This window comes from Sander vitreus, chromosome 9 (genome assembly GCF_031162955.1).
Source record: "Sander vitreus isolate 19-12246 chromosome 9, sanVit1, whole genome shotgun sequence".
Taxonomy (NCBI): Eukaryota; Metazoa; Chordata; class Actinopteri; order Perciformes; family Percidae; genus Sander; species Sander vitreus.
The window spans coordinates 19,397,860-19,419,328 of NC_135863.1; the positions used below are offsets into that span (position 1 = coordinate 19,397,860).

The following is a 21,469-nucleotide window of genomic DNA, read 5'->3' on the forward strand; positions in this document are numbered from 1 at the left end:
CCAATGTTGGAGATATCGGCCGTAGAGATGTCTACGTTCTCTCAAATATAATGAAACTAGATGGTACTCGGCTTGTGGTGCTCAACAGCAATGTCTCTCTCCAGAAATCATGACCCGGTTACTCAAGATAATCTACAGACCTGGTTATGAGCAGTTTCTATGTAGAAACTATGTTCTTTCTATCAAACTACACCTACCAGCTGCATCCTCGTGCAGAAGGAAGAGTAGACCTACTCATTAAGCCCACCATAGACATCAAAAAAGGGAAATGAGACATATAAAGGATACTCCAGCAATTTTAGTGTTGCACTTTTATAATGTCTGGGCACTTCTTTGAAAAGAAGGGTCGCAATTGATGGAGCAGAAATAAATCAATTGTATTTGTCAGATGCATGTTTTCTCAAATGATTCGTTAGTTATGCAAATTCCCCTACCTTTGGTCAAGCTTAAAAAAACATAGGATTCTACATTTCCCATAATGCAACCAACATCATCTTTTCATTAGACCCTTCCTGCCTAATAAATGCCAGTGTCTTTTAAACTCCAAGTTTGTGACACAGGCTTTTTAAATTTGCAGTCTCCAAGCTCAAACTGAGATTTCAGGTGTTTTCTTAGACTTGACAGAGCTCACCCGGAGCCACAGTAAACATCATGCACAGGCTATTAGTAAATTAGTGTAGAATCCTTTGAGTGTCCTTTCAAGAAATGAGACCTCAGAAAAATTTACCAAATGATCTGTGTGAAATGTCAGGCTATTTTTACTTTTTTAAGTATATGCTGCACACAGGCTTTACAAGTCATAAAAAAACATATACTTCAAAGATGTGCAACAGACAACAAAGGACCACAGGAACGAGGGACAAACATTTACATCATGAATGTCATCACATGACATCACTGTTTACTCTGCTACGACAACCAAACCATTCAGCTTTATGTTCCCGCCTACCAACCTCTCGTCATTGGTTGGAGGGCTATATGTCGCTCTGTGAGTGGATGGCACAATGCCAATCACGACACTTTCAACAAGTTTGTATGCTCACCTGGGTTGTTATGGACTTGAGTCATATCTGTAAAAGTATGTCAAAATTATTAGTATTTTCTTATCATTGTACTAGAAACTATCTACGTACGTGTTATATTATCTAACTTATCGTTTCTCGGTGATGTCACGGTTATTTAAAAATATCTTTCAAAGGTCCACTGTGTCAAAGCTAAATATAACGTCACTGTGACAGCTAACGTTACAAAAAGCACAAAAGTCGTCAGTTTGAGCTCGAGCTGCCAGCTATATGTATATTTTGTCGTTTTTGTCGGTGTTAGAAAATTAATATTAGCACTGGTGGTTAGTGTTGTAAAACTGTTTACAAACTGTTAAAACCAAACTTACGTTAACGTTAAACAAAAAATGGTTTAACGTTAGCTAACGTTACTACTTTGTACTCTACTAACGTTACAATATAGCTAGCTAGGTTGTTCCTGTAACGTTACATTGCCAAAGTATAACCACTTTCATAACTTTATGGCGTACAACATACACATCGCATGCTTTGTTTACTTCCTCGTAGCTAACTAAAATGAGTTTCCAGGAGGAGGACACAGTAACATTAGCTAGCACTTACCAGTAATACCTGCAGTAAATAGCCTATTACCTCTGTAAATGTTTTAGTTTTCAGTTTAGTTGCCACTTCATCAGAGAGGTGACTCAACTCCATTGTAATCATGGCTGCCATCATTTGTGGTGCTGGTGTTTTATGGGCATCGGGGTTGAAGCAGCATCTCTCCCCACAATTTCAACAGATTTTGTACTTGCAACTTACTTAGAAAAGCATAGGAATTGTAATTTTTTCTACATGTCTCTTTTCTCATGGGTGATGAAATTAGATTTTAGTGAATAATAAGTCTCAATATCTTGTGAGTTAAGTTTTGTAACACTTTACAAAAATGGGACATAGGCTAGTCTAGTTTAACCAGCATCCAGCAAGAACCAGGGTCCCTTTACGTTAGGCAATTTTCCAGCACACCATGCTTGTTTGCCATTAAATATGGGAGGTTTACCTACTGTAGGTGTGACCAACCCACAGACTTTATGGATCAACCAGAAGCAGTGTCCTGACCCGAAGTTCAAGAAGCAGGAAGTTTGCCTGTTTTGTTGTTTCTATAGTGATCAAATTGTTATCTTTGATCTCATACTCTTCAGTAAATCAAAAAATTGGTATCCCTGCACATAATTTCATAAATTGCTAATGTTGCAGTTATACAAGAATGTCATAACGTTTTAAGTTGTTTGGGATTGTGTCATTGAATGTTATAAAAAGAAACATGCAGTTGAATAGTACTTGATAGTCAGAAGATCAGAATGTGTAAATTGACATAATTTATTATACAGATCATACACTATCAGATGCAATGTACCCATCATGAGAACTCTCATTAATGGTTCACACATTTGTGTGTATCAAGTGTGCCCATGTTTAGCCACACACAAGTACAGTATGCTGAAGCATTCATGTCCATCTTTTGTTCCTGATTGCTTCTGATTCTCTGATTCAGCAGACTGGATGTGACCCTGTGACCCCTGGTTGCCAGGGAGAGAGCGGTGGGGCCATGGCTGCTGGGGCTACGGTTGGGGAGAGCCAACTCCAGAGGATTATCCGAGATCTGCATGGTACGCCAGCTTTGTGTGTGTGTTTGCCTGCTCGCGTGAATGTGTGTGAATAGATTCCCGGCTGCAGGCAGTTGTTGGTTGACATGGTGTGACTGAAAATTGGAGAAAGAAGAGACAAAAAGTAATGAAATTAGTCTCAGCGTCAAGTCTTAAGTGCAATCTTCACGGCTGGAACTATCTGACCTTTCCTGGCCATCGAATCATTTGAGTAAACGTGCATCTGACCTCATATCCCTGTAGAAAGGGTGTGGTGGAAGCCTCTGTCAGCATGCAGCGAGACAGAGAGTGCGTACTGAGGATGCACCCATCACGGGTGTCCTTCCAGTTTTTGCGATGGATACGAGGCAAGTGGTTGATTTACAGACTAGTTGTGCTTAAAGAGGGTAGGGAATGGAAAGAAAATGGAAACGTATTGGAGATTTAGGCACCAGAGCTGTTTGTGAGTGAGTGTGTAACCAAAATGCACCAATTTCTTTTAAGGCCATGTGACTTATTGTAAGGTCATTTCTAAGGAGATGAAACATGTATATTTATATATTTTCTAAATTAAGACTAGCTGTTTCTTTCTTTTTAGCCTAAAACCTGTACCGATGAGACGCGTGTGTCTTTGCCACCTGTTTGTATGAACCCTGTGTCATTAATCTTTTTTTTTTTCATCTTTTTTTTTTGAAACCCATGTGAATTACAGAGGCTGTAGCAGAGCTTGCAAAGGAGTACAGGGAAAGTGGGGAGCCAATCACCGATGACAGTACCAACCTGCACAAATTCTCCTACAAACTGGAGTACCTGCTACAGGTGTGATTTAGCTTATATTGTCACACCTAACCTAGTAAATACGATTTCTTAAGGAAGATGTGAAAAAATGTATAATTGTGAAAAATAAAATACCTCAAAAAACAATCTATGTTCAACAGTTTTTCGTTCCAACTGTATCTATATATATATCTATCTTTCAGTTTGACCAAAAGGAGAAGACTACATTTCTTGGTACAAAGAAGGATTATTGGGAATACTTCACTGACTGTCTGGCTAAAATCAAAGGAGCCAATGATGGGATCCGCTTTGTCAAATCCATCACTGAGGTATGAAGATTTTGTTGTTTTTGTTTACAATGACACCACTAACATAATACTGATTACATACTGATCATAATATCAGATAACTCCTTAAAACATTAGAAAGAAGTCCTATCTTTTTTGCCCTCCACACACAATGACTCAAATAGCTTTTTACTCCATTTACTGTCTAAACTCCTATAGTACATAATTGTTCATCTTCTTTCTAATTTTATATCATTGGTAGGAATAATGACACAATAGTGCTTGTTGCATTTTATGTATAACCCTCAACTGCATTACTTCTTGAACAGTTGAGATTAAAATCATCATTTAAATAAAATGATGAATTCTCATTAACTTTGTAGTTTTTGACATGTGGGATATCCCTGCAATTTGAGTGTAAAGTTATCACTGACTAAAAGCTCTGTGTAAAACATTGTCTTCTTTTGCTTTGATAGCTGAAGACATCTCTGGGGAAAGGACGAGCGTTTATTCGTTACTCCCTTGTACATCAACGACTGGCTGACACCCTGCAGCAGTGCCTGATGAACCAGAGGGTCACCAGGTAAAACTGGTTTGTTTTTTTTGGTTTAGAAGAAACCACTTTCATCCACAAACAGGTCTTTCATTTCCTTATTTGCACTGAAACAAAGTTGATGTGCTGTTGTACTATTTTACTTCTTTACTTCATAATTTTCCCTTTCTGTTAAAGTAGTATTCAGTAGTATCAGCTGTAGTTAAAGAACAATAACTGAGAAGAATTAAGTTACTTTTGTCAATGATTTACCAGATGTCAAAATGTGTGTGTGTGTGTGTGTGTAGAGCCCTGCTGTAGTATTGTACCAAATGGAAAAATACACAACTACAAGGGAAAAGCTTAACCTTAAAGAGGAATACAGCTGTCATTTGGTGCCATTTTCGTCTTATAGGTGTCAAAATATGGGACAAAGCTTACTTTTCAGACACTATTATTGCTTCTAGTTGTCCCACTATGTCCTACTGTGACCTCTTCCTCATCTCTCTTTCCACAGTGACTGGTACTACGCAAGAAGCCCCTTCTTGAAGCCCCACCTTAATGTTGACATAATCAATCACCTGTACGAACTCAATGAGGTCCAGTTTGATGTGGCTTCCAGAGGGCATGATCTTGATGCCTCCTGGCCCACTTTTGCAAGGTAACAAACAAAACAAATTGTGAAATTAAAAATGAAAATGTAGAGCATACAAAAATATCTAAAAGTTATTACAGAAACAAATATGTCTAAATACAGCCATTCCTTTGCACCTGCTTTGAAGTACAGTATCAGATTTATTTACTGATCAACAGGAGGACACTGGGAAGTGCAAACTCACCTGGGCACATGTGGAAACCACCCAGTCGCAGTTCCAGTATTAACAGTCTGGCCAGTACCTACTCCCAGGTAACACACTAATAACATCCTGTCATTTTATCATCATTTTCAAAAAGATTGCATGCTGTTCATCACTCTTCCTCTCTTCCTTCCCCTTTCCTCTGGTTTCCTTTGCAACCATCTAGCAAGCACACGAGTTCCCCTTGAGCCCCGACTATGGTCAAGGTCTTCTAAATGACCTGAATGAGTCTCTGCCTGCCTGCACCGAAGACCTTCGCCTGGAGCTGGACCAGTCAGAGCTAAAGCAGCGAGAGCTCCTAGATCAGGTGCAGCAGCTGGCCGAGGAGGCTGCTGAGCTCAGGAGTGTAGTTGTGCAGCTCCAGAGGCAGCTGGACGTCTCCCTTGCTGCCCAAGAGGAGCAACAATGCTTGCAGGGAGATATCAAAGCTCTGCAGGGAAGAGAAGATGCCCTGTCCAGAGAGGTGGAATCACTTAGGACTGGGGAAATAGCCAGGGAGGCTGAACTACAACTGTTTCAGGAAAAGTTGGCAGCTGCTGAGGCGAAGAACATAGAGCTCCTGGCCAAGTTGGATGGGGTTCTGAATGAGAAGGGCCAGCAGGCTGCCAATTACTTTGATTCAGCTCAAAAGATACATGACATGCTGGACAGGTTGAAAGAGGCAGAGAGTGGGAAGATGGAAGCTGTAGCTGAGGCAGAGGAGAAGAAGAGACAGGCAGAGAGGCTAGAGGATGAGCTGAGAGTCAAGGAGGCAGCTGTAAAGCATGGTGACACAAAACTCGAAGCATTAGTTAAATCTGCGTCTGATGAAAAGGCCAAGTTGGAGGCGAAAGTGGAGGAACAGTACAGTGCTCTTAATGAGCTGCAGGGGGCCTTGACAGTGAGAGAAAAGGAGGCGAGCAACCTACAAAGGCAACTGCAGGACCTCCAAAGATCTCTAGAGGAGAAGGAGAAAGAGGTGGAGGAGGTGAAGAGGAGGGCACACCAAGATAAAGATGAAATGCAGAAGAATGCCGGTGGTTTAAAAGAGTCTTTAGAAGCAGAAGTCACTGCCCTTAAGGAGCAGCTAAAGATGAAAGAGGCAGAGTTTACCTCCAGCTGCAAGACACTACAACAGCTAGAAGCCAAGAACCAAAGCCTGACCACAGAGCAGAACAAACTGACCACTAACCTTGTTGAGCTGGAGGGTAACATCAAAGAACAAGCCAATAAGATCGAAGACTATAAGACGCAATGCGGCAATCTAATGGAACTAAATAAGAAACTGCTGACCACAGTGAAGAGAAACGAGGAGCTGAAGAAGGAGATGGCAGAACACAGAACAGTGCTTGAAGCTGAACTAGCAGCTCTAAGAGCTTCTGAGAAACAGCTTCGCGGCCAGCTGGATGATACCAAGATGACAGTGGATGAAAAAGAGAAGCGCTTGCGTGAGGACAACCGCAAGTTGGATGAGAGTCTGCAGCAAGCCACCATGGCTGCGAAGCTCTCAGAGGCCACATCAAAGCGGCTGGTGCAGGAGAACCAGAGTCTGAGAGAGGAGCAGGACACTGTGAAAGTAGCTCTTAGCCGCATGCAAGCTGACCTGAAGAGTGTTCATGGGCAGATTGGAGAGTTGGAGAAGAACTTGGGAGCCTCACGCAAGAATGAAGCAAGCCTTCAAGAACAACTCCAAGCCAAAGAGGCCCAGCTGGAAAGTAAAGAGAAGAACCTTGTTGAGCTCCAGTCCAGGTTAAAATCTCTTGAGGCCAGGGAGAAGGAGCTTGAGATTGCCAAAGCTGATGCAGAAGCAACTTGTGCTAAACAGACAGAAATGATTGAAAGGGTTACCTCTGAGAAGCAGGGGATGGAGAAATCTCAGCTGGAGAGGAGCATGGTCCAAGCAAAGGAGAACCAGGAAGTGACAGGCAAACTTGAAAGCCAGCTTGAGGTGTGCATGAAAGACGTGTCCAGGCTCCAGGCAGAGACCCTGGACCTCAGGGTGCGTCTACAGAGGTCTGAGGAGCAGAAGCTAAAATCACAAGCACAACTGGAGGTGACAGAGGCCCAAAGAGCTGAGCTTAGGACTCTGACCGAGCATCTTAAAGCCCAGACAGAGGCACTGAATCAAAGGCATGTAACAGAGCTTATGGAGTGCAAAAAGAAAGAAGAGGCTCTGGTTGAACAGCGTGATAGAGAAGTATCCGCTCATGCCGAGGTGTCTATCTCTGCGGTGGCTATCCGAGAAGAGCTTTTCACCCTCAAGGCAGAAAATGGCAGGCTAGTTTTAGAGAACAGCGAGATACGTGAGGGTCTACACAGGGCAAACACAGAGATGGCGGAACTTGGGATGACCATCTGTAAGCTAGGAGCAGAAAAGGAGAAGGCTAGAGAGCATTGGGCAGAGGACGTTGCCAGAATCGAAGAAATGGAGAAAGAGTTAGAGCGACTGGAAGGGAGCATGGCCGAACTACAGCTGGAAAATAACAAACTAAGAGAGGAGCTGACACAGAAGGAGAAACTTCCAGAAACTGTCATGGAGCTACAGGAGCAGCTGAACCAAATGCATAGAGTCATGGACTCAAGACGAGAGGAGGCGGATGCCGCCAAGTTCCAAATGAGCTCGGAGAACATGAATCATCAGGTCCAGATGAAGGTGCGTCAGTCAGAACATGTTAATCATGACTTGTATTACACTCAAGATAGGCTAATTATTTTTGCTATAGCGATTCTTTGCACCATAATTTTTAGTTTTTGGCCCTGTTTACATCTGGCATTAACGTATGATCTGTATCTGATATGTTATCTGGATAATGAAATCTGATCCATGGGTCTTTACTCCTGGTATAAATTGGGATGCCATTTTGTACAGACATTCCTGGTCTCCAGAAGGTTAAACCTAATGACTTTGGTGATGCCCTGACTTTTCCTTTAGCACCACTATAAGGTTGACGTTGTTGGTTCAGAGTGAAATGTCTCTACTGGAAGAGACTACTACTACTACTGGAATACAATTTGGTACAAACCCCGTTCATGTCTCTATCAGGAGGAATTGTAATAACTTTGGTGATTCCCTAACTTTTCATCTAGCGCCGACATCAGGTAAAAATTTCAATGTTAGTGTATGTATGTAATGTATTCCTATTCGTATTTTAGAGTGTGAATGAGCAGCTGGACAAGATGAAAGCCCAGCTGCAAGAGGAGCTGAAGAATGTGTCCAGCTTGCAGGCCAAAGTGTCTGAACTCGAGGTCTGTGTCTTTTCAGCATCAAAAACAGTGATTCATGGTTACACAATAAGTAGATACAGTACATGGTGGTGGAAGATATAAAAATAGACCATCATCAAAGAAATGTATGATGTACTCACTTTCAAGTTTAAAAAAACCCCCCATATGATTAAGAGAAGCCTGTTGTTAGATTGCATTCAAAAGTGCAACATCCTATTATCATCAGCACCTTTATCATTAACAGGAAGCTACACACCACATGGGAGATAATAACAGGAAGATTGTTTGTTTAGTACTCATTAACAGTAGATAATTATATTCAGGTCTCTGTTTTTTATAATGAGACACATTGATTGCTTGAGCAGTTTTCTTTGAATGTAGAAGTTAGAATAGATATAGTATAAATAATAAAAAATAATCCAATTGATAGCTCAATGAAATTTGAGGGATGTTTTTTTAAGATTTAATTGAGGCTGGCTCACTCCAAATGTTATTGGATGTCCTCTAGTGCATAGTGTTATAGTTACAGTACTTGAAATGTATTTAATTTAATTTATCCGGCAGTTTTCAACAGAACTGAGACAAATTTTTTTTTTTTTACTAATGGGTATTTCTATGCATGTTCTTATAATGTTTAATATAGGCTGTAAATGAGCAGTACTTGCAGCTAACTGGCGAGAAAGATGCTCACATCACAAAGACAGAAACAACCATTCGTGAGAGTGAGCGAGAGATTCAGCAACTGAGAGATGCAGTAACCAGGTGCGTTTATGACCAGTGATACCTGTGAATTTCATCTTCAAAAAAGAGCCACTGACTCATTTTCCTTGCACTAACTTCTCTTCAGTGCTGAAGAAGCACACTCGGCTGTGCAAAAGGTCAGCGAGGAATTGAAGCAGAAACTCAACACAACAGAAGCTGCCAGTCAAAGCCAGTGCCTGAAGATGACTGCAGAGATCGACGACCTCAACAGAACCAAGACCATCCTTGAAGAGCGGCTCATCGAGCTTATAAGGTATGAGCTGTCTCTATTACAGCTGTCAGCGGCGTCATGGCTGTAGGTTGCCACAGGCGTAGAGTTTATTTTAATGAAGAAAGGGCGTTAAAGTTCATTTTCTCGGATGTCTACCACCTTGTTATGTTTGGTTGCTGCCAGCTCTTTGATTGACCCACTAGGGAGTTTGTGTTTTGAATTGATTCTTCTGGTAAAAGCAGTTCTCTGATGTTATATTAGACGTTAATAAGAGAAAATCAGGTCTTTGGAGCAGGAGCAGGGGAAAAAGGCTTCATTGAATGCTAATAATTTACCGAGAACTGGTCTGACAGAGAGATGTTGACAGAAAAGAGAGCAGGTAATGCTGAGGCCAGCATGAGAGGTGAAGAGTGGTAGAGAGACGCTACTGAATAGAACGACAGCTTTTTATGCTTCATTTAGGGACCACTGTTGCATCAAAAGGTTGCACACTCTGTAAGAGATGAGACACAAATACAATGATTCAATCAACTCCAAGATTGGTTAAGACAGCACTAAACTTGAATACATTTGTCTTTTTTTTATCAGGGACAAAGATGCTCTGTGGCAGAAGTCAGACGCTCTGGAGTTTGAGCAGAAACTGCGAGCAGAGGAACGCTGGTGGTTAGTGGATAAGGAGGCCACAAACTGCCTCGGCTGCCAGGGCCAGTTCAGCTGGTGGCTGCGCAGACATCACTGCAGGTGGGCTTTTAGTGGGAACTGGGGCCCACTGCAAACTGTCTTGTCTCTGTACCTACCCTGTTTGATTTTAAGACTACATATGGTACCACTTCTCATGCAAGGCATCAACCATTTCAAGTAACAAAATATAGGTCTAATGTTGATGAAAAACTATCTGTTCTTTTTATACATTAATCGTTTTTAGGCTTTGTGGTCGCATCTTCTGCTATTACTGCAGCAACAACTTTGTGATGACCAAGCACAGTGGGAAGAAGGAGCGCTGCTGCAGGGACTGTTACACCCAACACAGCGCGGTGGTGGAGAGGTTCACAGAGGCAGAGCTGAGTCCTTCAGACACTCAGCCTCCTCCACCGGGAGCTGGACCTCAGCCACCTCCTGAACCAGCCCCATATATACCCACTCCCAGGGTAACAGGTGAGAGGCAAGCTGGGTGTAAAAACACATGCTAACTTGACAACTTCACACTTGACCTAAATCATGATTGCTGTAGTTCTCTGGCCCTGTACTGTAAATTAACTGGGAACTTTGAAGCAGAAGTGAAAAGACTGACTTTGTCATATTTAGGAACAAGGACAGAAACCTTTGCAGTACAATTATTGTTCAATAGACAAAAAGGGGAAGAGGCTGACTGACATTTCCATTCAGATAAGAAGCAGCTTGGCTTTTATTGTAAAGAAAGGAAAGCTGAGTCATGTTACAGTAGATCTATTTTTGTAGTGGCTTAGTCTCTATACTGTTACATGCAATACGTTTTTGTATACTGTTTAATCAGAAGACTATACCATGCGAATATGTAGTGGCCCAATAGTCCAACGGTTTAATTCAAACATTCTTGTTCCTCCCAGTTTCCGACCCCAGCAACAGATCTGACGATGGCGTTTTTGACATAATCACAGAGGAGGAAGTGAACGGCGTCTACGACAGTGACACCATCTCCCAGACCACTGGAGGCTCCCTGGAGGGAGAACAAGACCGACGGCCTCCAGGATCACTGGATATGTGAGTTTAATATTTATCTGCGGTTGGAGCAGAGGGATTGAGACCTTGGGTTAGATTCCTCAGCTGAAGGTTACTCTCGCACAAAAAATGTAGTGCCAATTGGGCCTTTAGGTCACAAGTCAAAAGTAAAATCTTACATACCGTTGGTCTATGTAGTTGAATGAATGATTTTAAATGCAAAAAAACACTATGGTTTATAAAGTATATATATAAGCAGCCAAACAGCTGTTCAACTTTCAAATATGGGAAGTAGGAAATTAGGAAAGGAACTAGTTCCCTATTATCAATAATGCACCATCAATTGGTCAGAGGAAATTAAAAAGGGACAATTGTCCATTCTGACCTATATCATTCAGCAGTGTAAATGAAAAGAGATCATTGCAGACACTCATCATGGCTCCTTCTCGAGTTAGCACATACTTGCTGTGAATGTCCCACTGCTACTCTTAAAAAGTACAATAAATACAGACCCCTACTGCTTGACTGCTGGGCTCTATGGAGTAGATGCAACTTGAGTTGTTTTTTTTCTTCCTCTATCAACACCTTCTGACAGAACACAGGATCTCCAATATATAGCACCTTAAAGGGGTTTAACACACAGGTTTCTGCTCCCTACCAGGTGTCAAATAGTAACTAGTAAAGTACTTTATTCCGGTTTCATTGATAAGTGAGAAAACTGAACTGCAAGAATTGAGAAGTGCCACAGTTTCATGGTATTAAAGGCGACAGGGTGGTGGGGAGAGGCTGAAGCATTCATGGTGTAAATTATACGAAAATGTTCATGTGCAGAAGTACTATATTTTGAGTATTTAATGATGATTGATTTGATTTAGATTTTTTATTTGACATCAAAAATATATATAAATAACAGGTCATACACTGCAACAAGAGATAACCTAATATAGTTAAAGGATAACTTATTTAACTTTCTTAGATTCAACTCAACGTCATGATTCATGTTAAACATACTGTATTTGAAATTAAATGGGATAAAAGCTGGAAAAGAAACACTGCTATGATCTATAAATATGCATAAGCCATGATGCATGGGTAAAATCCATATTCCAATTTTAATACATAATGATGAGTCTAGACTAGAGTGTATCACCAAGACATTTTGAAAGACTAAAGCTAGACCTACCGTATGCTGGCTACGATACATTGTATGTTTGTTGTTAAAGGTACAATATGTAACTTTTCTGCATTAAAATGTCTAAAAACGACCATACCTATGTTATATATTTTTTTGAGTTGTGTAGTTATACTATCCCAAATGTTTCCATCAAATGGCAAACCCAGAGAAATCTGTTATTTTATTTTCAGACACGTCACGTTTCATTTAGCTCGTTGCCCGCCAGTCATAACCTTTCACCATCTAGCTACTCGTAACTTCCGTCAAGACATGGGCACCCAGATGCTATGTTCGAGAGTAATTGTAAATCATACAATGTCACAGAAAAAAATACTGGTAACACTGCTTTTTCTGCCAAAATGCATCATTTTGTGATTAATAACATGCCACTTGCCACTAATGCTTGGTGGATAACATCATAGGGTTACAACATCGCTCAACACGCTCATCAAGTTATTAGTACTATGATTGTTTTGACCATGGATGAAAGCAGCACTGCACTAACCTACGAAAATGAACTAGTAACGTTAACGTTAGCTGTATAGATAGACAATTAATCTAATGCTAATTTAGCCAGCTAGCACACTCCGCTCTGCCTGCCTCACTCCCCCGGCACAACGAGACATCATTCGGGATGATAGCTGACAACACAGCCAGGACATGTAGCAATAGCTAGTTACTGTTAGCCCCAGCCGGTGCTTACGACGCTAACGGCAGTTTAATGAAGCGTCGGGAAACAGAGAATATCAGACCCAGGCATCCTAGTCACAACATCGGCCATCCATAATGTTAGCTAGCTAGCTACGTCTCCGTAAACGCTAACGGTGTTTGTACCGAAAATCTCCTCCCTGCCGAATTTCTCCCCCCCTTCGCGTTTAGCTGTTTTTACAGTTAGCTAGCTAAATTAACCCGACAACAGGTGTGTTAAGCACCAAAATGAATAGTTAAGATTACAGAAAAGTGAAGGGGGAGATCGGGCAGCTGGGAGATGTTCTGCTGCTGCTAACAGCAATCGAACATCATTGCTGCCGCGAAGAGTCCCCCTGCAATCCCCACCCACACCCGTCTCTCAGCCTCATTGAGTAGCTAGCTAGCGTCACAACAAACCCTGTCCGCCCGATAAAATCCAAAAGGTGACATTGGAATGTGAAATAGACTGTGATAGTGTGGTAAAACCTGCTAACGTTAGCCGCTAATATTAGCTTGCCGGCTCACTAGCTAACTGGTCAGCCAGCTACCAATACAGATTGAATCAAGAAAAACGTAATTATGTTGGGGAAACTGCAGCTATTTTATTAGCATGATATGAAACGTTACTAAACGTAACGTGAATAAACTTGAATGGGTAAACTCGTCCGTGAACAGATGCATTCTAATCAACAATCTCTGTGTCTTGTGTTTTGCAGAGGCATAGGAGATTTAACCCCTGATGATCCTGAAGAGCATGTTCCCACTGTTCAGGATTCAGAAATCAACCTTCTCAAATCAGGAGAAGTCACGTGAGTCTGGACCTTTGGTCTACGTCAAGTGTGGAACTGATGAGTCACCTTGTTCTAACACCACTCTTAAAATGCACATGTTCTCATTGCAGGATGGCTGTCCCTCTCAGCATTGACGAAATTTCTCAGTTTGGTGACAGTTCCAGGGAACTCTTCGTCAAGTCCAGCTGTTACAGTGCGATAACCGTTGCCGTGGGTGACTGTGGGCCAACCATCAGCTGGATGTTTTCCTCCGAGCCTAAGAGCATCTCCTTTAGTGTGGTTTACAGGGAATCCACTGACACTCATGTGGAACAGTCAAAGGTAGATGCACCCGTCATGGACAAATGTGTTCTGAGACCAAGTCAATACTTCTGCCTCAGGAAAAGTCAAGCAAGGCATTGTTGTTACATAGTTTCAAATTAAAGTATATCATCAAGCTGAACGCAATGCCTTTCAATTGTCATAAATTTAAACCACTCTAATGCCACGTCCACACATACCAAAACAATCTTTTTTTTACCCGTCTTCCCTGGATTCGTTTCAAGAATAGTTACATCCAAACGGATCCATTTGTAAATGACTCAACGCGCTACTTCATATTCCAGGCTTATAGGCGGCGCTGTTTCTGCTACAGAAATTCACCAAAAAACGGAGAAGAAGAGCATCGTCACTTCCACTTCCCATCATAACGTAACATGACTAGCTAGGCTAACGTTCTCTTAATACATCTATGGACTATAATAACTTTCACCACTGCTCATTTTATAAAGGCCTCCGCAAGAAAACGTGTCTTTGTTTACATTGTATAATGTGCTGTTGGATTGTTTTTTATTTTGTAATTCTGCAATCATCTGACATGATTGCAGTGCGCTAGCTGGCAGAGCTAACGTTAGCGTGCTAACGTTAGCTCTGCTAACTAGCTAACATTGGCAGTCAAACAAACATCAATAATGCAATGTCTTTTTGATAATCTACACGTTTTTCTTGCAGTAGCCTTTCTACAATAAGCCGTGCTAAAAGTTACTATAATCCATTCAAGGAGTTGATAAGCAGACAGATTAGCTAGCTAGTTGATAAGTTGTCTACTTCCTTGCTTTATGTTTAGCGATGTTTAACCTTAACTACATAACGTTAGCAATATATCTTGTGTAGAATCCAGGACCGGCAGAGCAGAGGGAAGTGTCAGGGAGCAGAGACATTTATTTAGACAAGTATTTAGATGAAGTGAGCTTGTTTGACCATGGAGATGGGATATGCTCTCTTATAGCTTCACCGCAGTCGTGTGTGTCAGTGGCCGCGGGTAAGAGGTCGAGGGGTGTGGCGATGACATCATCGATACGATAAGTATGTGGCTTTGCCGTCCAAACAAAGCCAAAAGGGAGCCGTCTTCGAATTTTTTCACCCTGGGACCAGGTTTCAAAAAAGTGTGTTTTCAGGCAGTGCGTTTACTGGATTCGTATGGACGACAGGCCCAAACGATGCTAAACATGTGCGTTTGCACCAAAAAGCGTCTCCGTGTGGATGGCCCCTAAAACAGATGATGACTTAAAAGCAGAAGTTATTACCAGACATGATAGACTGACCCTGTCCATGCTTTCATGAGGGAGGGGCTGTTTGTTTGATCTTTTAAATATCACTGCCTGAGGAAAACCTCTGCAGGTAGCCAGTGTTGCTGAGCATCTTGAGGTAAACATCCTGCACTTAAAATGTCAGGGTTTATAAATGAGTTATGACCTTTTGTGGCCTATACCATCCCTTTCTTCTCCTGTCAATATTTCCTCATGTGAGATTATTCTTTTCTTTGAAATTTACTCTTAATTCAAAGTGTGTTTGGGAATTCAGAGTATTATATATATATATTACAGTTATTATGATACAGATGATAATTGTGTTCTCGCTGTCCAACGTAAACTATATGTAAGGTAACATCAGTGTCCTAAAAACAACAGATAGATAGGATGGCCAAAGGAGAGATTTGTTAAGACAACCTCTGGCAGTATCTTTCACCTCTACATTGAGTTTCACTTCAGACCAAGGTTTCTGCTCTTCTCTCAGGTCCTGATTTCTCTGACTCGCTGCAATTCCCATAAAGAGACAATTCAGGGACAGCTGAAAGTCCGAAACCCCGGCCTCTATACTCTCATCTTTGACAACTCCTTCTCACGGTATGGAACTCCTGACGTCTAGCGTCTTTGTCCTGGTTCTTCCTCTCTGTGAGAGAAGCTTGTGAATTATAGAAGTGGTTTAACTCCTATTGTCTTTTGCAATCATTTCCTGTCGCTGTTGGGCTTGTGTGTGTGTGTGTGTGTGTGTGTGTGTGTGTGTGTGTGTGTGTGTGTGTGTGTGTGTGTGTGTGTGTGTGTTCTTGTTTAACTATATTTGTGGGGTCCAAAAACCGAGTCCAGTATACTTGTGGGGTCCAGACAGCTTTGTGGGGCCAAAATGCTGGACCCCACAAGGTTAAAGGGCTGTTTGAGGCTAAGACTTGGTTTTAGGATTAGGGTCAGAATTAGGTTAGGGTGAGGGTAAGGGTTAAGGTTAGGCATTTAGTTGTGATGGTTAAGGTTAGGGTAAGGGGCTAGGGAATGCATTATGTCAATGACGGGTCCCCACAAAGATAGTGAAACGCTGTGTGTGTGTGCGTGCGTGCGTGTGTGCATTTAGACTTCAAGGCGGCTTTCTATTGTGCCTCAGCGTCTCGTTTCAGTTAATCGGATTGCAGTCCTTTGATCAGAAACCTTTTTCCAATAGGTTTATCTCCAAGAAAGTCTTCTACCATCTGACCATGGAGAGGCCCATCATCTATGATGGAAGTGACTTCCCCTGAAGCTGGATAACCCACAGAGGTATCAGCATGATGTCACAAAGACCTCATCATGATGTCACTGTGGAAGCCAAAGGGGAGACTGAAGAGATGGCAAATTTAATGATTGATTAATTTGAGAAATTGTTTTTTTGCTCTTTTGTTCCCAAAGCCTGTTTTTACCCAAGTATTTTTATGTTTTTAAAAATTTTTCTTTATTATTTAAGTCTGTGGTGTTAATGTTTTGAGGCATGCTTATATTTTAACTGTGGCCTGTAAAGTGTTGTCAACTAGATGAAAAAGGGTTTTAGAAAGAAAATAAGTTTTATGTTTTTTTTTTAAATATATACACCAAGTAATATACATACTTAATTCAGCTAGGTTTAAATAAGTAAGTTGTTCAGTTTGAGAAATTGTGTGATTTTGTTATTTTTTTCAATTATTTTTCAGTCTTAGTTTTGCTTTGGCCTCTCTTTTCTCAAATATGCTGATACTTTAGGGAATTAAGATCACTGCAAGTAACACTAGCAGTATGAAATATGATAAAAGACTGTATTTACTTGCAAAATTTGTCAATGAAGACCCAGGAAAGATTTTGAAAATTTACAGAATGGTGGTCAGTTGAAAGCTTCCGTAGCAGAAAAGTGCAGACAGGTTGTTTGTTCGGCTTGTTCATTAATTGTCTGAATGCTGTGTTTGCACTTCGTCAGCGCAGGAAGGAAAAAAGTGGCAAACAGTAAATGGCCTGTAAAAATACAGTTTGCGTTTGATAACAAAGCATGTAAACTTTGTGCAAATCTCAGGAGTGGGACATAAAATTGTCCTCCAGTGGTAGCATGTCCTAATTTTATGTTTTTGGAAGACAAAAAGAAAAGAAAATCTGCCATCTTACTTACTGTGCAAGGAGACTACAAACCAGCTTTCTCCATCCAGTTTACAGGATCTAATGAAGCAGAGCGCCTGTACCATACACAGGCCGACTTGTGTCATTACAATGACATTCACTTAAAGTATATTAATGACTGTACTTTCAAAGTGCCTATTAACTCTGATTGCCAGGGATTAGTTTGCTTTTGTGTCCGTATATTTTACCCTTTGTTATCTGCACAGAACATTTGACATTTGATACTATTCTGTAAAAACTTAATTCCAAATCACAGTCTGCACAGTATAAACTGTTTCAGTTTTTTCAGTTGAAATGATTTTTCAGTTTGGATTTCATTTGAATCTCTGGACTCTTTTTGTAATATGTTTATAAAACCGTCTGCACTGTGCTCTCAGTGATCAAATGGGTTTCAGTATTGTGTGCTGTTTATTGTTGGTTTTTACTATTATAGCAAAGCAATAAGGAAAAACGGGCTTGCTCACTTTTGGACACTACCATACACTACTTAATGAAGCAAGGGCGTATCTCTGCTGCTTTTATAGAGATCTGTTTGCACTTCACAGTCAGATCTCTTATATTTTTGATGGGTTTAAATTGGTGCAATTTCTATGCAAAGGCTCATATTTTCTCTACAGAGCTGCACTTTGTGATAATTGTTTAATAAATTGTTATAAGCAATATTAAATCTGTTAAGTTTACATTATCTTTGTCTAAGTGTTCCCGCAGGGACAGATTTATCTACTTGCTGTTTTTAAAGGATCATTTTGGAGGAGTAGAATGTGCATGTATCATCGCTGCAAGTACTCAGTGTAACTAGTAATGGACCTGTCAAACCCCCAGTAAACATGAATAAAACATGAGAGTAATAATGCATCCGACATCCACTAATCTCTGTCTGGTTTATCGTTGACAGCTTGGAATGACAGAACAACAAGATCAACACATCACTCATTCAGAAATCTGACATGAACGCACAAACACGTATATTTCCTGTCTAATAATACCTCCTATCTCAATTTTACATCAGAGGAAATAAAAACCTAAATAGTTCAATACAGAAGACAACACTCCGTCTTAAAGCTATGAAGTTCATTTTTCTGCCATAAACCCTAAAGTTTTGAAAACCATGCTGCAACACTTTTACGTTATTGGACATCAGGTGTGGAAATAGCCTGTTAGGATAATACTATATTTGTTCATTTTTTTCTTATTGTTCTTATGTCAGAACCTGTTGTGTTAATGATATCAGTTGATTGACAGATTAAATTAATCTGTAATTTTCCAGCAAAAATGCCAAATATTTGATGGTTGCAGTTTCTCAAATGTGAAGATTTGATGTTTTTGAGAGGTTTGGAAATGTTTTACTTTTTTACTCTGATTGATGATAATAAAAATATTTCTCTGGTATTTCTTTGGTGTAACATGAATAAAATTGACTCATACGCTTTGCGATAAGCTCTTATTTAAAAAACGAATAAAAAGAAAAGCGTAAACATAATTTTAATACATAAACAGTTTCCCCACAAAACTGACCAAATGCACAAATTGATAAAATGAACACTGAAAAGAACAAATAGCCTATGTCAGAGAGAAAAAAATTGTAGAAGATAAGTAACATAAGCATACAACATAAGTAAGGCAAACAAAACACTGTTTTTCAATCAAAGCTTGTGTAAAATGGTTAAATGTAAATCATGATATTTCCATAACACATAACACAAGACCAAATGTTGTGCATGTGTTTGGCGACACAGTCAGGCTCAGGAAAGCAGAGGCATGGATTTTGAATACTAGTACAGTGCCCGTTCAAAATGTGCCTGTTTGGAACGGGCCGATTGCTTGGCCTATGGTATTGCTGCTTGTAGAATTCTCCAAAACCAAATTGTACCCCTAAATTACTTACAGAAGGACCCCGAACCACTTTAAATGCAACTCCACTGTATAGCCTGCTACTAAGCTTTATTTACAGTGTAGGCTCTACATCAGAGAAAGACATTGAACTACTATATTTACCTGACAGAGAACGTTGCAGATTCAGAATGTAAGCACAAAATATCATTGATATATATAATGATATAATAATATATATAATAATATAATTTGCCTCTGCAAAATAGGCTCGGAAGGAACATGTTTTGGTGGAACATGTGTATGTTTAAAAGTTGTTTTAGTCTTGCGACAGAAAACTCAACAGAAAAGACAGATAGTCTAGCTAGCTGTCTGGATGTACCCTGCAGAGATCTGAGAAAAGGTTAACCATAGTCCTCATATATCGACCAGAGTTTCAAATGCCAACACAAAGGAAGCCCGTTCAGGCAACGGTTACTCGGCCTAAATGAGTGAAATCCAACGGATTTTCTGGCGGCCATTGAGCAATCCCGGAAGTGGAACGTCAAGGATATAGACTAGTGTAATCATGACCAAGACTTAGGTGGGGATTACTTCTGGGCAGTGAAGGTGCATTCAATGTCTTTGAGTAATATGGGAATTAACCCGCAGATTGTCACAATATGGTGACAAGGATATAGCTGCCTGTCCTGTAATATATTTACTGTAATAAATCCAAAAATGACCCAAAAGCGCCATCAGATATTAAGGAAACATGCTAAGTTGAAATACTATCTTTTCTGACAACAATGCTAATGCCAGTATTTTCTCCTTTGGAAATTTCAGTTCCGTGACGGAAAGATGGAGACAGCTTAGAGCCCAAAAGGACACAGAGTACTACAAGTGACTAGCATTAGACGGGCATTTTATGTAATTTCAACATTCATGTACTCACACTGAATACAGCTAGAGTACCCGAGCTGGTTACTCACAAAAACAATTGAGACACAGCCAGTAAAGTGATCCTGACTGGTCCTGGCTAGTCCTGGCTAACGCCGCCATGCTAACGGTGAGTTATTTTAGCTAAGCCACGAGAGGGGGCAGTAAATCAGGAAGAGTGGACCGTGAGTTTGCAGTGTGTTTAGCGATTGTTGCCGTAATTCTAGCATTAAGCCAATAAAGTGTGTATTTCAGTTGGGTGGAAAAGGACGGTAAGGTAGTGGTATTTTTAGCGGTTCCTATCGTAATTCTAAGCCGAAAAAGTGTGTCTGTCAGTTGGGTACAGAGCTCCGCGTGAGCACAGGCTTTTATGACTGTCAACATAGTCAGAATCTAACGTTAGCTACTCCACTGTGCTGTAAAGTAATGTCTGGCTTTGTGAGACAAGCGTCTAGCAACACTGTTGTGGATGCTGCGGTCTCACCATGCAGATCCACCTAGCCGTGCGACATTTCTGTCGCGCTGTGCTACACTTTATTCCTATGGGTGACGTCAAGCGACTTTAACGTGTCCGCAAAGCATCCCGGGAAGGCGGCGCTGCATTTGAAAAAAAGCTGGCCGATGCCCATCTTTATGCAAATTAATCTGTTGAACGACTATCCAATAGAAGTAGAGCACAGGGGAGACTGGGGGAAGTCTCTCGTGGGTCCTTGGCTCACCGCCTCTCAAAATCTGATGAAAATCTTTCAAACTGACCTTTGTCGATCTGAAGACAGATTCAGCAACTGTGTGGCCTATTTCTCACTTAAAATGTTTTCAGAAACACGTTTCGGTGAACTATTTTCGTAAAATACAAGATCGTATTCCGAACAAGCTGCCATTATGGTTGCTTATGAAATTCGGGAGTAGCCAGACCCACGTGACGTGTTCATCCAATCAGCTGCCGGTCAAGGGTGTGGAGCATCAACCATGGATGTATAGAGCTCAACAGTCCTGCCCCTCCTTGGGTTCTGGTTAAGTAGGTTTCCCTTTCATTTCTCCCATTGACGTCTGGAGAAATCTGTATATAAAGAGTTTTAGACCATGCCTTAGGCTAACCAGACAGTACGTGACTCATAAGCATACAACATATCATTTCGAACAGAAAATCCCAAAAAAGTCAAAGGTACAAGTCTGTCGACATATTTTCATTTCAGAGCGAAGGAACTACTTATCCCATAAACTACCATGCACCACTGAATAAAGGAAGCTACGTTAGTTTAGCTAACAGGTAATTCGGCTAACCGCTAGCTGAGACAGCATGTAGCCTAATAACTTTAAAAGACCCTCAGAATAAAACCTGAAAATAACCGTTAAAATATATAACAGCTGTAACAGCTGTTATATA

General features: G+C 40.8%; 1 protein-coding gene across 2 annotated transcripts; it reads left to right on the plus strand.

Moving 5' to 3' along the window:
- The first annotated feature begins 975 nt into the window (after positions 1–975).
- fyco1a (FYVE and coiled-coil domain autophagy adaptor 1a) lies at positions 976–18,723 on the plus strand. Of its 2 annotated transcripts, none has more exons than XM_078259103.1 (18): positions 976–1,078; positions 2,554–2,668; positions 3,357–3,463; positions 3,625–3,750; positions 4,185–4,291; positions 4,758–4,901; positions 5,054–5,147; positions 5,264–7,729; positions 8,230–8,322; positions 8,945–9,063; positions 9,149–9,316; positions 9,863–10,015; positions 10,200–10,429; positions 10,861–11,014; positions 13,553–13,645; positions 13,738–13,948; positions 15,683–15,792; positions 16,379–18,723. In XM_078259103.1, exons 2-18 carry the CDS (start codon positions 2,608–2,610, stop codon positions 16,452–16,454), a joined length of 4,512 nt encoding a protein of 1,503 aa, XP_078115229.1. In that variant the 5' UTR covers positions 976–1,078; positions 2,554–2,607; the 3' UTR covers positions 16,455–18,723. The 2 variants fall into 2 exon arrangements, with proteins under 2 accessions (XP_078115229.1, XP_078115230.1); XM_078259104.1 differs by having other exon boundaries at positions 1,002–1,078; positions 2,557–2,668.
- The last annotated feature ends 2,746 nt before the right edge of the window (positions 18,724–21,469 follow it).

Coding starts and splice junctions, on each gene's coding strand:
- fyco1a (XM_078259103.1), top strand. CDS start 2,608: ATGGCTGCTGGGGCTACGGTTGGGGAGAGCCAACTCCAGAGGATTATC. Junction 2,669..3,356: donor GATTATCCGAGATCTGCATG/GTACGCCAGCTT, acceptor TGTGAATTACAG/AGGCTGTAGCAGAGCTTGCA. Junction 4,292..4,757: donor ATGAACCAGAGGGTCACCAG/GTAAAACTGGTT, acceptor CTCTTTCCACAG/TGACTGGTACTACGCAAGAA.